At 34.4% G+C, this 18466-nt stretch overlaps 2 protein-coding genes across 5 annotated transcripts; both read left to right on the forward strand.

Moving 5' to 3' along the window:
* The first annotated feature begins 3595 nt into the window (after positions 1–3595).
* LOC141700989 (uncharacterized) lies at positions 3596–4360 on the forward strand. The gene has a single exon (XM_074504641.1). The coding sequence runs from the start codon at positions 3596–3598 to the stop codon at positions 4358–4360; it is 765 nt and encodes a 254-aa protein (XP_074360742.1).
* A 7808-nt stretch (positions 4361–12168) lies between these two features.
* LOC141700983 (uncharacterized) lies at positions 12169–18140 on the forward strand. 4 transcript variants are annotated; one of them, XM_074504633.1, is made up of 17 exons: positions 12171–12442; positions 12547–12650; positions 13745–13817; positions 13981–14102; positions 14343–14396; positions 14546–14665; positions 14759–14878; positions 14980–15115; positions 15386–15556; positions 15668–15820; positions 15915–16021; positions 16351–16441; positions 16529–16670; positions 16758–16917; positions 17098–17214; positions 17321–17447; positions 17565–18140. In XM_074504633.1, the coding sequence occupies exons 2-17, from the start codon at positions 12559–12561 to the stop codon at positions 17805–17807; spliced, it is 2028 nt and encodes a 675-aa protein (XP_074360734.1). In that variant the 5' UTR covers positions 12171–12442; positions 12547–12558; the 3' UTR covers positions 17808–18140. The 4 variants fall into 4 exon arrangements, with proteins under 4 accessions (XP_074360737.1, XP_074360734.1, XP_074360735.1 ...); XM_074504636.1 differs by lacking the exon at positions 17565–18140 and having other exon boundaries at positions 12169–12442; positions 17329–17447; XM_074504635.1 differs by lacking the exon at positions 13981–14102 and having other exon boundaries at positions 12173–12442.
* The last annotated feature ends 326 nt before the right edge of the window (positions 18141–18466 follow it).

The raw sequence follows: 18466 nt of genomic DNA on the forward strand, positions 1-18466 counted from the left end.
CAAGCTCTGTGCGGAGGTGTCATGTACCAACCAAGGGTCGAACCCCCTAGCTGGGGTCTGAAAAGAAAATCCCGAACCACTAGTCTCGGGTGGAAAACTGTAGGTAGGCTGTGGAAAAGCCTGAACCACATGACCATAATCACTCTGAGTAGAATGACCCCAAGTGGATCCATCAGCCCAAGCACTAGGAACAGCATAAGGGCTCTCAGAACTGTAGCCCATAGTATATGTGCCAAAATAAGGGCTCTGAGTACTGTGGCCAAAAATAGATGTAGCAGCAACATGGCTCTGAGATATCTGCCCCCACGAGGAGCCCGCAATATCATGGACTTGGGAACTACGACCCCAAGTAGATATATGAGAGGATCCCTCTCCCTGAACGTAGTGGTCCCACGTAGGCTCAGTATGTCCATGCCCCAAGGAACTTTACTCCCAACCTGATGCAGACGAGGTGTGTAGAGAAGAACCCTCACCAACTGATGGGCGAGGCCAAGGCTCCCAACCATCCAAATGAGCTACCGGAACATGAAGAGAAGCGGTACGTGACGTATGTGCATGAGCACCGCTAGTACGTGGGGTAGCAGGAGGTGGATGCGGGGGCCTCTGTGAAAAATCTTGAGGTTTAGGTTATATAGAAAAATCATGATTTTCTGGTCATTCATTTTCATTCCGTATTCCTATCAGAAGTAACATGCATTCAGCATCAATTATTTTGAAGTGACTAGTCACTATACGAAATATATTTTAGCACATGAATGTTGAATTATTAGAAATTTGAAAGTGTCATGAATAGTCTAATGCTTGGCTGCATTACTTTCATCAGTGACGTTTACTGTAGCAAGAAGATAAGGTATGCTGGATAGCCTGCAAAAATAGTGTGAAACAGTATTCACATGACATAAAATTATGCAACACTGCATCTAATTACTGGGAAGCATAAAGAGCTGTATCTTTGCACCTACTTTTATGTTATAAATAGAGTGTGTTATACCTCTTGTGATTTAAATTCCACGATATAGTAAATACAACATAATGAGTTATATCCCTGGTGATATTAACCGAGCAATTGGTAGGCAATGGTTTTGTGATGACAATTTTAGGTACTCGATGGATCCGAACGAACGTTACGTAGGAAGTTCAATAATCACGATGCAGAGGGAAAGGGAATGGCGTGTTGGATGTCTCAACAGTTGTATGAGCCAATGTGTCCAGGAAGGAGTGCGAATACCAAAACAGCGCGCTATACACATGCAGCGAGACACGCCTCATGAGCTGGAATTAGCATTATTTTGTGCTAGAGAGGAAGAGAATCGAATGAGGATGCGCTTAAACCGTAAAGACCTACAAAGAAGAAGTAAGGAGTATGCTGAAGACGGCGACCTCCACACTGCAATGATGTATCATCATTTCGCTATAGGTCTCGATTATGTTTCTGATTGTTTTTTGTCTGACGATGAGTAAGACAATTACTTATGTCAAGTAAATTTGTAAGACATAATTATTAATCACGAACTCAAATAAAATTAAACAAAAAAATAATTAAACATCATAATATAGCATTTGCTTTTGTTGTAAATTTCAAGAATCTTATCTTCTCTTTCATATCTTCCATGGGATTCTATCAATAATGGGACAAAAATAGTAGATTTCCCTTTAACAAAAATCCTATCGGAAATCTCCATTGGATTCTATCAATAATGCATTCCTATCCGAATTCACTATTATTTTAGCTATCTCTAGCCTACAGCTTCTATTCCTATTTATATGTGTCCTCCTACATTGCATATATTCAAAACATACTGTAACTCTAAATTCCTAAATCTTTAGGAAAATAATATCCTTCATACTTGTAGAACACTTCTCTGTTGAAAAAGGTATGTCAGCATTACATATATGTTTGTTTACATCTAAAATCTTGACATTTGGTTTCCTAACTGTTAATGTTGTCTTCAACGCAGGGAGATGGAAGACCACGTAAACGTCAAATTTTTTTGGGGTGGTGTAGTTATTTGAGATGGTAGTAATATCAACTACTCTATCGATCCAAAAAAAATGATGTTTATTAGGTTTGGTACCACTTACGATGAGCTTAAAAGTGTCGTGTATAATTTAATGAACATTATTTCGTATCAGTGGAATTTAAAATTGAGTTTAAAGTATCCATATATTGGTCAATACAACCTAATTGAAGGTTTTTATCAAATGGATATTTTAGGTGATGATGATGTTACACGCATGTTAAATGTTCCTGCCATGTTGCTAAACGTTAAAAGAGATGTTTCTTTATTCATCGAAACAGAAGAAATTGTTGTTGATGGCCCGTACTCATTCCAACATAATTTCGGGTTACAACCAACAGCAACAACATACGGTGGTGATGTACAACCACTGTGGTCAAATGTACTTTTTGATCAAGGTGTAGGGTATGGAGGGATGAGTACTCAACATGGTGGAGGGTCTGGTAGGGGGGCTAGTGAATATGGTGAACGGTATGAAGGGGGTAGTAGTCAATATGTTGGGGGTATGGAGGGGGGAGTATACAATATGATGGAGGCTATAGAGGGGGAGTAGTCAATATGGTGCAGGGTATGGAGGGTGGAGTAGTCAATACGGTGAGGGGTATGGAGGGGGGACTATTGAACATGGTGGAAGTAATGGAGGGTGGAGTAGTCAATATGGTGGAGGGTATAGAGGGGGGACTACTGAACATGGTAGAGGGTATGGAGGGGAAAACAGTCAATACAGTGGCGGGTTTCAAGGGGGGTAGTTATGAAAGTGATGTGGTGGGAAGAGGTTCAGGTCAGCGGTTAGCCCTGCTGGCAGATGGAGTTGTAGCCAATTCATCAAGTGAGGAGAAATTTCACCTTCACGATGATGACGACGAGGAATCTTCTACCACCGAAGATGGTGAAGGACATTCAAAGAGAAATGAAGAAATTTCCAATACATTTCCAGTAGTTGGAGAAGAACATCATGTTCCAAGGGTTCCATGGTTTCGCACAGAACAATACACTCCACCAATCATAGATAACCCTAATGATATATATGCTGATGAAGACCTCGACAAGGGGGAACTGGGTGAGGGAATGTGTTACCGTGACAAAGCTACGCTCTTGGGAGCAGTGAGGCGTGCACATATTAACACTGATCGTACATATAAAACTACAAGGAGTAACAAAGAACAACTCATTGTACAATGTCGAGCTGAGGGGTGTAACTGGAGGATGAGGGTTGCTTTCATGCATGATTCCGGGTACTGGCGGATTAATGTTAATAGAGAGGAACACAAATACATGGTCGATCAGCCATTACAAGATCACAAGAAGTTATCTGCAAGGATGATTGCGCAGCTTGTAAAACCACTTGTAAGTAAATCTTTAGCAAACGCCACTTATTAAAGCCTAATTTCGTTTGACATTTACTGTTTTATGTGAAACAGGTAATAGATACACCAGAAATTCCCATTAAAACCATTATTCCGCTGATCAACAACGAGCACAACCACATAGTTGGGTACAAGAAAGCGTGGAGAGGGAAACAAATAGCAATTGAGGAAGTGTATGACAGTTAGGCTACAACTTACCAAGTTTTACCCATGTTCCTGGCAGCCATTATGAAGACAAATCCTGGAACCATTGCTGAGATCGATGATGTCCCTCATGCTAAGGAGCGGGGCACGTCCGTCTGCAAGCGAATTTTTTGGTCTTTAAAGGCAATGATGGACGGGTGGCAACATGCACGTCCTGTGATTTCAATAGATGGGACATTCTTGAAAGGAAGATATAGGGGCAAGTTGCTTATTGCTATGGGTGTTGATTCGAACAACCACCCGTTCCCTCTCTGTTATGGCTTGGTTGACGAGGAGATGTACGAGAATTGGTCTTTGTTTTTGCAGCGTCTTCGAAGACATGTATGTCGGCAGCGGACCGGCGTCTGCATCATTTTTGACCGTGCAGCCAACATTATCTCCGCCCTACGAGACCCTCAGAACGGTTTTGCTGAGCCACTCGGCATCCATAGGTTCTGTCTCCTCCATGTAAGGAGTAACTTTTACAGTCATCACGCAGGTGGTGAACTAAAAAAATTAATGTGGAAAGCTGGAAGAACCACACAAGTCTCAAAGCATGACGCATATATGTCAAGGATTGGTGAAATTTCACCCACCGCCCTACAATATCTTGCTACAATACCTGTGGAGAGGTGGACACTTTCCCACGATAGTGGTGTTCGCTACGGTCAAACAACCACAAACATGCTTGAGGGCTTCAAAGACAACATAAGGAGGGCTCGTTTTCTTCCAGTAACAGCAATGATGGAGTACCTCTTCTACAAGGCGGTCACAATTGTAGACAAACATTGAAACATAGTGGATGACGGCCTACAAGAGGGGAAACAGTTATGTGCACGTTCCGCCGCTATGTTAGCAAAAATTCGGAGGAAGGCAACATGACATACGGTTATTACTTTCCATCGTCTCCGCGGGATTATGAAAATACTAACACATCAGTACACAACTGCTAAGGGAACGGTAAAGGGAGGTAAAATCCAGGTTGTCAACCTCAATGACCGTACGTGCACATGTGGAAAATGGGCAACCCATCACATGTTGTGCTCCCATGCAATGGCAGGTTGTATAACACATGGATTGAGTTGGGAGCATTTAATCGAAAATTTCCATAAGAACCAAACAATGCAGGACTTGTACAGGGCAATAATTTATCCGTTAGAACCAACTCAATACTGGAATTACGACTTACCCGTACCTTGGCAGGGGTATGGAAAGTTAGTGCTGGAAGAGTCCTTGAAAAAGCTAAAGAAAAAGCGCGGGGATAAGGGCAATTGGTGCGGATCCGGACAGAGATTGATGGTCTGCGGTCTGAAAAGAAATGTAGTGTATGTAACCAAGAAGGTCACACCAAGCGTAGTAAGAAATGCCCAGGGCGCCCACACTGAAACACGTAATCTTGTTGTCAAACATATGTACTACTGCTATTATTTACTTGTTCTATCATAATATTTTGGTTTCCATTACATTATTTACTTGTTCTTTCATAATATTTTGGTTTCCATTACATTTTACGTTATGACACCCTTTCTCGAATAAATAAAATTTTATATTTAATCATACAAACTCAAAAAAAAATTTACATACCTACCAAACAATAGAAAAATGGACCTAAACAAATTTTCGGTTATTTAAATATGTCCGTGCACAAATTTGCCCCCCGTGACAATTACGCACTCGCCGCTCAAGACACCATCTTCCAAGCTACAAAAGTGTTGGTCATATAAATTTTTAATTCAAAATTAAATTTTTCCTAAAATATAGGTTTACATTACAACACAATAAAAAAAATTGAAACCCAAAAAATCTACGGTTATTTACATACGCACGTGCCAAAATATGCCCACTCACATTGCACGACACACTTTTTGGGGCTAGAAAAGTCTTATTTATACGGTTTTTTATTTAAATTAATAAATACACACATAAAATAGGTTTACTTTACAACACAAAAAAAAATTAACAACAAACATTTTTTATTTATTTAATATAGGACTCCAAAAACAGCCCTTCGCCTAATTTTTTTCACTTCAAAAACACACTAATACAAGTTCATTCCGGGGAAAAGGGAATTTTTTTTTTTAATAAAATAACACCAGAACGCCACTTGTTCTGGGGTCAATGGTTGATTCCTGTACAGGCGTTCTATACCATAATTGACATTTTTTGAACAGATTTATCAAATAAATGACTTTTTCATTTAAACATACTAAAAAAGTGACGGAGCCCTTTCACAACATCCATGGATGGTCATTTCAACTTGATATTGGTATTATTGAAATTATTCGAAACCGTTATGAAATAGAATCGGTTCCGTTTTAGTTACAAAATTCTCGGTTTGATAAAATTAATTTGGAGTTGGTTGCGTTTCAGTTTTAGAACTTCTGAATTGATTCGATTTCATGTAAGAAACCGATTAATATAAACAAAAGAATATATTACAACGAAAAGAAACTAATTTAATGCAAACACTATACGGCAGAGAGGTCACAGGATTAAAAAGAAGGCAAGTTGATGGCATGACACAATAGTGCTTAGTTCTTGTAATATTATTATAAATAAATATAGATCGAAACCAAAGCAACAGGGCATTTGCATTTAGGAAGTTGCAAGAAAATGTCAAAAGTTTGAGGTAGATTATCAGAATAGTCCGCATAATAACCCGTGCGAGACACCGGTCATTTTCCAGAATTTTTTATGCATAATATAATTATAATGTTTGTAGAGCAACTCAAACAATATCTTTATATAGGCTCTTAGTCAAATTTTGAAGAAATGGAGATAAAATTTCTTTCCAATAAGTTCCATGTCCCCCTCTATAATATTAGAAGTTTTGAATGCTTCCTCACTTTTAGGAGTGAATATCCACTCAACTATTATTATATTATATTTTTCTTCCCCGTTATTTTATATTTAATGAATGAATATACATAGGGTAGTAATTATACGTTTAAAACGAAACGAGTAAATTTAATTTATAGAATGCCGTTACTATGTTTACAAATAAAAAGATACAAATTAACATAGGGTTAATTATCAAGTAGGTTACTGACTGCGTCCAAATATATCAAGTGAGTCACTGATTACAAAAGTGACTCAAATAAATCACCCAGTTGAAAATTTGTATCAAAGATATCATTATATCGTTAGTCGAAATTTTTAAAAGTATTATATATTGAGTTTCACATATTTTTAATGAATGATATTATATCCAAATGAAAGATTCTGAGGTCTAGCATTTTAGATAATATTTTTAGATTTTTAAAAAATTATCTACTATTTATTTTTATTTAAATTAAATAAAATAATCAAAAAATTAAAAATAAATAGTTGATAAAATTTTAAAAATCTAACAAAATTATTTAAAATAGTAGAACTCGCAACCTTTCATTTGGATGTAATATCATTCATAAAAAATGTGTGAATCTCAACATATAATACTTTTAAAAATTTTGACCAACGATGGTGTGATATTTTTGATATAAATCTTCAAATGAGTGACTCATTTGAGTCAGTTTTATAATCAGTGACTCAATTGATACATTTGGACGTATTCAGTGACCAACTTGATAATTAACCCACCCAATTAACATATATGTTGAATATAGAGTTGACCAAAATCTTGAATTTTATTTAAATAAACTATATGTACTGCTATATGTTATTACTGAGTTAACTACTAACTTACAATTAAATGACTCATTTTAAAAAGATAAAAAATGCATAACTGAAGTCAGAATGACTTGCAATCATAATATACAATAATGTAAAATTTTACATTATTGTTAATATTAAAGTTGATTTTAATGAAAAATATTAGTTTTTGAAATTCAACGTATGTATGTATGAGAAAATGTTAGTTTTTTATTTACAATACTATTAACAAAGTAAAATTAAGTTATATATATATGTGTGTGTTAGCATGTTGTATGTTACACCTCTTAGTAAATTATGATGGTTTCAATTATTTATATGCTAAATAGCTGATTTATGTACATGTATAATCATTATTAACATTTAGTGAGATAATTGATTACTTAAATAACATGTATTTATAATTATTCAAAAATTAAAATTATGTAATAAATAAATTGCTATAATTTATATATGGTATTCACATTATCACTAACAAACAATCCATATCTATTTTTTACGCAAACGGGTATCAATCATGGTTGTAACATAAAAATGAATTATATATTTTTAAGACTTATTATTGATATTCATGATATTTTTCAAGAATTCGAAAGAAAAATTGTATTTATATCGTTATTTAAACCGTTTTTAAGTTTCTTTCATTACGACTCTAATATTTCTTCATATAATAATTTGATAACATTTTATACTATTTTTCTAAAATTAAAAATTTTCAGTTCGATAAAGTTTTAAAAATATCAGTTGAACTGGTTAACTCCTTCAAATTATTGAACAATATATGTTTTTTTCTTAAATAATATAAAATACATTGAATCAAATGTTACAATATAGTATATATATAACTTTTATTTGAATAATTCAAAATATTTGTACAATATTATTTTGATCAATGAATATTGTTGATCTAAAAAAAATTCTTTTTAAAAAGTTAGTTTTTTTTAAGTGAAAAATGAAAAATAAATCGTTTTAATATATAATCGTAGTTTTAACAAATCTAGTGAGATCTCATTTCAAATTTCAAATATTCTTAAAATTGGGATAAATTCTAAAAATAATAATGCGTTACCAGTGAAGTTAGTAATTTTAATATAAATAATCAATTGATTTGATCATATAAAGATCTCAAACACATTAATTTATATTAACATAAGATATTAAAAAATTTCACATTATTAGTAAGATATTCTCGCCGAGTTTGTAATTTAAATTTACTAAACCTAGAATTTGACGATACTTTTCGGCCGGGTCATGTAGTCAAATTTCGAGTATTTTTTGAACATAGGGGCCAAGTTCTAAAATGCATTGACTCATTATAATTCGAACTTATCTAAATATGTAATACCAATATAAATTATTTATATATAAGCGATTTTATATTCAATATTTTTAAAAAAATTATATATGTACATTTTAATTATTTTTTATAATAAAAAATATGTTAAAAATATATGAGATATATTTTCAAACTAAAAAATGATAAATAAATAAGATAACAATACTATGCCTAATTTTATATCAGAAATTCAATTCTTTAAAATTAACTGTACAAATATTCAACTAACTATCCTTTGTTGCAGAATTCAAGTAAGAATATTTAAAGTTAAATAAAATATTCATTTAGCACACTTAAAAAGTGACAATATGGTGTAATTGTAAGGGGTTGTATAGTTTAGTCTTGCTGATCAGCATTAGGGTCTTAACTATCATTTCATCAATACTATCATATTAAAAATCTGATTAGCGTCTTTTAATAGTCCGGTCCCTTATAATTTGGTCAAATCTCAGCCGATGAATTTTTTGTGCCTTCCTAATCGGACGGACTGCAGTAGTATATGCATTTTACAGACCATGCAGGGAAGTGATATAAGTATATAGCGGACTACATGTTCTGTCATCTTGTACTATGGTGCACTTTTTATTTCCAGGCATGAAGGGCGGTGATATATGTTTGACTTTGCGGAGTACAAATTTACCAGGCATGCAGGGCATCCACTATCCAGTTACACATGTTACTAATATAGTTTGAGTTTTGGTATAACGTTCTCTAGTCATCTACTAGTAAAGTGGCTTCCCATTACCTGTTGTCTATGATACTCTGAGTAAAGATTGGATTAACAACATAGCTTGCAGAACATAACTTAAATACTGAATCATGTATGGATCTAGGTCTAGCAAGTTATCCACTTCAAATTATGATTAGAAAAAGTGGTAGATTTAAAGCAAAATCGTTTTCTTCAAGTGGCCCTCCTGGCCTGGTTGTAATGATTCAACTCAAATTCTCGGCACGCCCTACCCACTTACTAGAGGGGCAATGCTTAAGGATTTACATGTAATCGAAAATTTACTGATTACAAATTTTAGGATATCAGAATAAATCAGTTGAACTATTGATTTGTCATAAATTCACATCTCTCAAAAATCAAATAAATATGTTGAGCTATATGTAATTTTTTTAAGTTTTTTCAAAATTTTACTATATTCTGGTTTTTTTGTAAAAATGCGGAATAAATCAAAATCAACCCAAATCAAACAGACCATGCAATTAATTGAATTGAGGGTTTTTTTATTGCATGGGTTTTTTTATTGCATGGAGTTGAATCAAGTTGCAAAAAATCGTATTTTTGCAACAAAAAAAAAGAAAGATAATATTTTACAAATAAAATAATATTTTTGTAATTTTTATTTAAAAATGATAGTATTTGTAAAAATAATTTTAGCTATAGATATTTTTCAAAAAAATCCTACAAAAAACTGAAAGGTAAAGGAAGCATATACGAAGGTGTAGATCAAACAATTTCGCACACGATTCCAAAATTATGGGTTCAGATTGTCCTTTTTCGGTACACGAACGCGTAATTACAAAGATGAATTTAGTATTAATTTTGAGTTTGTTCTACGATACACGGCCCAAAACGAAAGTGTACAAAATAAATAAATATTTAAAATAATTAATTAAAATAATATGAATAAATATAAAAGTAACGTTTTACATGTAGTTTTTACAAAAAATTAATATAAAATAGATTTAAATTGCCCGCAAGGGTTGACTTAGTTGATTAAAGAGAGGATAATTATACTCTTGCATATTTTGAATCCGGCTCGTCAAAATTCGCCTAATTCAGCGCGTCAACGAACGGTTAATTATTTGGCACTAATCGTCAAGTTTAACGAACTAAATATGAACAATATTTTCTGAAACCGAAACCGGCCCGGCCATATCGGCTAATTCGTTGACGAACAGTCAGAAAATTAAGGTGGTTATTCGCGGTTAACCGCGAATAATTCGTTGGTCATATATGGTCTTCTCATTCCTCATGTCCTTCAGTCATATACTTGTACATAAATCATTACAAGTAAATTACTCTCCTCATCTTTAGCAGCACAAAAACTCAAAGCTATTCCTAATGGTGGTACCCTTCATCTTTATTTATCATCTCCACATCTGCAATCCTCCGTCAGTTTTCTGCTGTAATTTATGTTTTCAAAAAAGTTGATTCATTACGATTTACAACTATAAACAAGTGCTTATTATAAAAGAATAGAAATATGTTCATGCAATTATGCGCATGTGCAACATGCATACTATCGGGTTTATTCGCATGAACCGAGAGATTAACTGCCTACCTACCGGTTTTTTTTTTTTATTCTAGTTTAATCAAATTATTTGTTTGTTAATCGCACAAATTGCCTATTCGCTTGACTGTGTTATTTGCTTTATTCGCGTGTCGTTCACTAGTCCTCCAATTCTGTAATCGGCCCGGCTCGGCCCTAATTTGATTCGCTTGACTGTGTTATTTGCTTTATTCGCGTGTCGTTCACTAGCCGATATTTAATTAGCCGATATTTGCGTTTTCAATCAATAAGTCATGAAAAATCAAGTGCGCCCAAATCCTCTAATTAAATGAATTTATTTATTTTTATTGTAGGGAACCCGCAGCTAGAGCCCATAAAAACGAACGGGCCGAGCGTGCCGGGTCGAATTTTGGACGGGCCAGTTAGTTGACATCTGAAACCGTGAACGGCACGCGAGGATATACGTTTCGGGCCGGTAAAGACTTAATATTTAAGACCAATAAAAACTTAATATTTAAAATAAAATTATTTTTTATTAACATTTTTAATTTAAAATTACAGAAAACACGACGAAACGTATATTATATAAATATATACAAATACGAAAGGAAACGAATTCTTAACATGTTAGGTTTGGGTCAGACTTTATGTCTCAAAAGACTAATCAAAAGAAACTAATATATACGAAATAAGCGAATTTACGGCTTTACGAATGTATATGTTATTCTATTAATTAAATTATATGAAAGGAAAACGAGTAACTAATGGAATGAAATATTCATTCTTACATTTCGTCAAAAAAAATCATTCATACATTAACTACTGACTAGTACTGTATATCTCAAATATCTTTATCCAAATTTTTACGACGAGTGATATATGACTTATTTTTATTTGTGGACGCATATTAATACATGCGGGGTTCCATTTTATTATTAAGAATTTTGCCGATCATTCATCTGACACATCACATTTGGAGAAATTTTTGGAATAAAAACTTGAGGTTTCTAACATTTTCCTTAACTATTTCGCACTTTAGTTACATTTTTAGAAATAAGATGGAATAAGAAATACACATTGTAAATAATTTTCATAAATAATAAAAAAAAGTTATTCCGTCCTGATATCTTTCATGTCCAACTTCTCGGATTCATTTTCTTAAAAATATTTTATTCTCTTTGTTTTTGCTAAATAATATTTTATACTCTACCTTTCCTATAAAATAGCAATGTAAAGTATGTGCCTGAAAACCATGTGGTCAAAATTTTCTCATTGGAATAATTAATTCCCAAAAATCAGCCACTCATATAACATGTAATTTTTTTAAGAAAAACAAAGATACTGTAAAGAGTATCATATATTCATTCACATAGCACATAAAAGAAGCAAACAAGAGCGTTCCCTTTCTTTTTCTATAATTTCAGTTCAGCACTGCTCTCAAGAACTGCTGTTTCTCCACAAAACTACACAAACAAAAAGTTGTAACAGCACGAGTAATCTTATACATTAATTTATTTATATAGGTTAAGGCACAAGCAAGCCTTGTGTTGTGCAGTAGCACTAGCTCAACATTAAGTACAAACAAAGCAAAGGTCATCATAAGACTGTGGCTTTTGTAACTCAGGTTGTTTTTAAGTCATTCTCCAGGTTTGTCTTGTTTCATTCTTTGCATTTACATCTTTAATTTTCATGGCATTGTAGATTCGAAAGGCGTATAATTTTACGGTGTCTTGGTTTCGATTTCTCTGCAGATTTATTTGGGAATGGAAATGGTGTGCAAGAAGAGACAATGGGGAATGATTTGTGGGATTGTGTTTCATTTGTTTCTGCTTGCTCAATGCACTGTTGGAAGCCAGTTTAGTTCTCTCATTTCTTACTTTCTCCACACACACACACACACCACACACATACACTGAAACACATGCTTGTAAGTGGTATCTTGAGTATGAAAATCTACATTCTACATTCTGTTTGTGAAGCATGGGAATGCAAGCTAGAAAAACTAGTATGTGTGTTTGGGTGAATTAAGGATGTTAGAGGACTATGATAAAGTTGTATAAGTTGTGTGTCATCAGTTCACATGCACATTTGTATACATGTAGACTATATTTGCATCAGGTTTTTTCTTGGGTTTTCTGACACTTGAATATAAGTTTCATATGTGCATTCTGAACACAAATGTTGTACAGTACTAGCTAGTTTTGGAAACAAGCAAGCTATTAGTGAGAGTGAGACTAAAAGTGAAATGATAAATATGCTCATATTGGCATGCAAAGCTTAATTTTTTGTTTTTTTTTATAATTAAACACACACACAACTCACCTTATCTTTGAAAAGATTGGAACATTTACCTCCGACATCCCGTAAAGGAAGCGAGGAAGATAGCGCTGGCTAGCAATTTGTTAGATACATGATGAATACAGAGTAGTCTGTCCCAGTTTCCATGGCAAAATTGTTGGATAGCATGTGACAAACCAAAACAAAAATTTAGTGGTAGCAAAAAGAGGATCAGTTTCTCTCACTCAACACACATTCTCTTGTTTTTTTCTTACTCGTCTTCTTTTACTTTCTGTGTGGTCCACATGGGCTTCTAAGTCACAAGCGAATGTTTATTCATATGTTCACGGCTCAAAATTTGTTCTTGTGATCTGTACTTCTGTAGTTCCACATAAAGTTACATTCGTTACTTTGCATATTATTTTCACCTCGTGATGTTCAGTTACCAACATAAAGCTGAAATCAGTTTGTAGAAGATAATTCATAACTCCTACTTTTATTTACATATTTTCACACTCTTTTCATTTATGTATTCGAATATGTTTAAGAACATCATGAATTTGTAGTGATATGTCTATATTCCAACTGTTTTTTCAATCCCGGACCTTTTTCTGCAAGCGGGATACACTGAATACGTTATTTATTCAAATGGTTTTATCGTTCTATTTGCAGAAGGTTTTCGAAGAAAAACATGGGTGATATTGCGGATTCACCACCTCTTCAGCTACATAAATGGGATGATTATGTAATATTCTTACAAATAATCTTGGCAGGCACATAATTTGATCAACTTTACTTTAAACAAGTAAAAATGAAAACACACTAATGATAATGCATAGTAGTTCTGTAGTACTAAATGACTATATGTGACTCTTGTATTGAAAAGTTAACAAATGTAAGTGTTCTAGGTTGTGGTGGACAATGGAATTGTCAACATTACCTTTTCAACTCCGGAGGGTATGGTCATTGCGATTCAATACAATGGTGTTGATAATATTCTTGAACAAAATGATAGAGAAAGAGATAGAGGGTAAAGTCTGATGCTCTGTTTATCATTTTTCTTAGTTTTTCACTCCAACGTACATCTTTTCTTTGACAAGATTCTAACCCTTGACCTCCCGCGAAGAAACTTCTGTTTGTTTACTCTCATTGAAGTAAATCTAAGAACATATGAACTTAGAGTTTGAAATTCTGTTATTTTACTCATATTGAAGTGACTTTATGAATATTTCAACATCTGTTATAGTAATCAACTTCAATCTTTATGTAGGTACTGGGATGTTGTTTGGAGCAAGCCAGAACATCCTGGAGACAATACTGACAGGTACTTTCTTTTCCTATGTGTCGGAAGCTGGAAATGACTAGTAATCATTTTCGGAATAAGTATTGAACATAAGCGATACGCCTTTACTAGTAGGTTGTTCACCATTTCAACACAGACAGGCCTTTACTATATGTTGGAATTGTAAACAGGCTCGAAGGGATGCATTTTAGTGTAGTACTGGAAGACGAAGATCAAGTAGAGCTTTCTTTCAAAAGAACATACAGTCCTTCTCTTAGTTACAAGGGAGTAAGGCTTAATGTAGATAAAAGGTACAATTCTTTAGTCTTGATTAGTTTGTCAATCCGGAATTGACAAATATGCTACCACATTAACATCTATTTTGTGTTCTCAATTGCATGAAGATACATAGTGCTCCGAGGCATCAGTGGTTTCTATTCGTACTCGATATTTGAGCACTTAGAAGAACATCCACCTGTTGTCTTGTACCAAGGGAGAATCGTGTTCAGGCTACAAGAAAAATTGTACACACAACTATTCCCATAATTTGTTTTCATGACCTTCTCGACTGCCTGTAAAAGTTGAAATAACTGCAGGCCTGCCTAATGGTATATATATCTTCTAGGTTTCGCTACATGGCAGTTTCTGATGATCGACAAAGGATCATGCCAACAGCAGAAGACCGGGAAAGGGGAGAGCCACTTGACTATCCGGAAGCTGTGCTGTTGACAAATCCATCTGAAACATTTCTTAAAGGAGAGGTAAGTTGTTTGATATTTTTGTTCTATCTTTAAATTTCGAAAGGTCAGCTGGCAGCTGGCTGTCATTTCTGTTGAGTAAATATTCATGATAAAAGAAAAACATATATCATATTTATCATATATATAGGCTGGATTAGTTTGTATAATGTATATGAATCAACATTTGCATATATACAAAGTCCAAACTTAACATTTTTTGAAATTTGTTTTGTTACTTCAATGAAGTAATTGTACTTGTACATAGCTATAACATGCGAGCATGAAGTGCAGGTGGATGACAAATATCAGTATTCATGTGAAAACAAAGACAACAGAGTACATGGATGGATATCCGGGGATCCAGCCATTGGGTTTTGGATGATTACACCAAGTGATGAGTTCCGAACTGCTGGACCTACCAAACAAGACCTCACTTCTCATGCAGGGCCTATAACTCTATCTGTGAGTACAAATTTGTTCTAAAGCTAATAAAACCTACAAGTTCCGGATGCAATCATGCAAATAGTATAGAAATGGCCTTTCCTGATTACAAGATTATGTTATCGTTTTCAGATGTTCTTTAGTACTCATTATGCTGGAATATCACTGGGAATACGATTGGAAAAAGGAGAGCTGTGGAAAAAGGTTTTTGGTCCTGTTTTTATTTATTTAAACTCCGTAGAGGATGAGAGTCCCCTTGAACTATGGGTAGATGCTAAAGAACAGGTAATCCTTCAACTTCAAACTTTCAATTTTCGCACACATACAGAGGTGCAAAACTGCATTATATGTATCACATTCTAACCATTTTGATTTTCAGATGCTTATAGAAACTGAAAGTTGGCCATACAATTTTCCTCTTTCAGAAGACTATCCATATGCCAATGAGCGAGGCATTGTGAGTGGAAGGTTACTGGTCCGCGACAGGTAAAAATCACATTTCACGGTGAGAAGTGGAATCACAAAAAGAAAACAGAACTATTAATTTTATTGTGTAGCCTATGTGAAGTTTCTGCTTCATTCACTGTAGTAAAACAACCGTAACAAAAGATTGTTTATTACTCTAATGTCGTATAATTGTGAGGTAGGGAGGACATGTATTTGTTCTATATTCATATTGATCGTACTTTACAGTCAATATTAGTCACACTATATCTTCTGTCACCAGGGTAATAGAGGCATCCATACAGTGTCAAAGATGATTGGCACGTATGATGTATTATTTAACATGTAACAACTGATATTATCTTCTGCAGGTACATCAACAATGAGTTGATGACTGCTGGTTCTTCTTATGTGGGATTGGCTGCACCTGGAGAGGCGGGATCATGGCAAACAGAAAACAAGGTTTTTTTTAAATATTACGGCATGCTAATCATATTTTAGCTACATACAAAATTTTAATGTTTATTTTTATCTACAACATATGTACAGGGCTATCAATTCTGGACACAAACTGACGATGAGGGGTACTTCTTACTCGAAGATGTCCGAGCTGGGAACTACAGCTTGTATGCTTGGGTACCAGGATTCATTGGTGATTATAAATACAAATTCTTTATCAATGTCAGATCAGGTTTGAGTTTTCTGGATTCAAGTGTTTTTTTTTTCTTTAAGCTGAACATAAAAAGCAACTGTAGCTAATAGACTTGGACCTATGCAGGTAGTAAAATTAAACTAGGTGACATTGAATATGATCCTCCAAGAAATGGTGCCACCATTTGGGAAATTGGCATTCCTGACCGCACTGCTGCTGAGTTTTATGTGCCTGCGCCAAACCCCATGCTACTGAATCAGTTATATGTCCAAAACAGTGCACAAGGGTAAAGTATATTTGGCATAATTGCCACTCAAACATCAGCTTTTGTTCTTATAGACTGCATTCTTCTCCAGAAATGAAAATCGTTGGGTTCAGAACTCTTTTAATCTACTCGACAAATTCATATAACAAATTGAATAGCAGGATATGCAAATTAACCAGTTAATTACACAATTTATAATAGGTTCAGGCAGTATGGACTGTGGGATCGGTATACAGATGATTATCCAGATCAAGATTTGGTCTACACCGTTGGTGTTAGCAACTATCAGATAGACTGGTTCTTTGCTCATGTTAACAGGTTCTTACTTCATGCTAAAGTATACATTAAAAATTATGTAAATTAAATTTATAATTATTACATATCTAATAAATTGCATCGCAATTCTAACATTGCATTGTTGCAGGAATATAGGAAATAAAACCTATGTACCTACCACTTGGCAAATTTTATTTGATCTTGAAAATATTGATGAAAACGGGAATTATACATTGCATCTGGCAATAGCCTCAGCCACTGCAGCTGAATTACAAGTAAGAAACACATGCTTATTTTCCAGTTACATCTCATTCTTGGTCTTCAACAATTAACATGTCTCCAAGTATTCTTTAAACTATTGCTAATCAGACTCTTTGATTTGCATTTTTAAGGTTCGGATAAATGACTACAATCCTACTAGTCCTCACTTCACCACAGGGCTTATTGGACAGGACAACGCAATAGCAAGGCATGGGATTCATGGGTTATACAGGCTATATAGTGTCAATGTTTGGGGATCTTTGCTACTAGAAGGGAGAAACGTAATCTATTTAACGCAAGCAGTAGGTGGTAGGCCTTTCAGAGGAATCATGTATGATTACATTCGCTTAGAACAGCCAGGCGACCAAGACTAAAGAAGTTTTAAACAATTAGAAGTAGACAAAATGAAGATTCCGGATATAGTTTAGTGTTGCTCTATCTCCTCCCCAGCTTGTCGGTCAAGACTTCAAAGGCAGGCAAGGAGCTAGGACTTTTTAACAAGCCTGCTCGACTTTGAAAAAATTGAAGAAAAGAAAAAGAGGAATTCCCTGGTAACATTGGTTAGCTAAGTAGGTAGTTATAAATTGCTTCTGTTAGTGGATTTTGATACATTAGTCTCGCAATTTTTAGATACATTATACTGTCTGATTAAAAACGATGGATCTGTTGCAGCATTTTATTTATACCAAGATCAAATATTTAGTCTCTCTGCTCTGCATTCAAGTGGCCTCCTTTTTCTTGGAATAATCTTGTGTGTTGCATCAAATGTTACAAATGTTAGAATACTAATATAAGATCTTGGAAAAGGCATTCCTCTAACACCTTGAGGTTTCACGACAATGGACTTCTTGATCCCGTTTATGAGTACAATAGATTCATATGAAGTGAATTAACGAAAAGAATATTTTACATTATAGGAACGAGCTAGATTTGTCACCAAGCTTCTCTTAGCATTAGAAAACGTATACAATCCGATTTCCGTTTCTCCCTCCCAGACCAGAGCCTATCGCTTAAATGCGGTTTACCTTGGTTC

The sequence above is a fragment of the Apium graveolens genome, unplaced genomic scaffold, assembly GCF_009905375.1.
Source record: "Apium graveolens cultivar Ventura unplaced genomic scaffold, ASM990537v1 ctg3161, whole genome shotgun sequence".
Classification (NCBI taxonomy): domain Eukaryota; kingdom Viridiplantae; phylum Streptophyta; class Magnoliopsida; order Apiales; family Apiaceae; genus Apium; species Apium graveolens.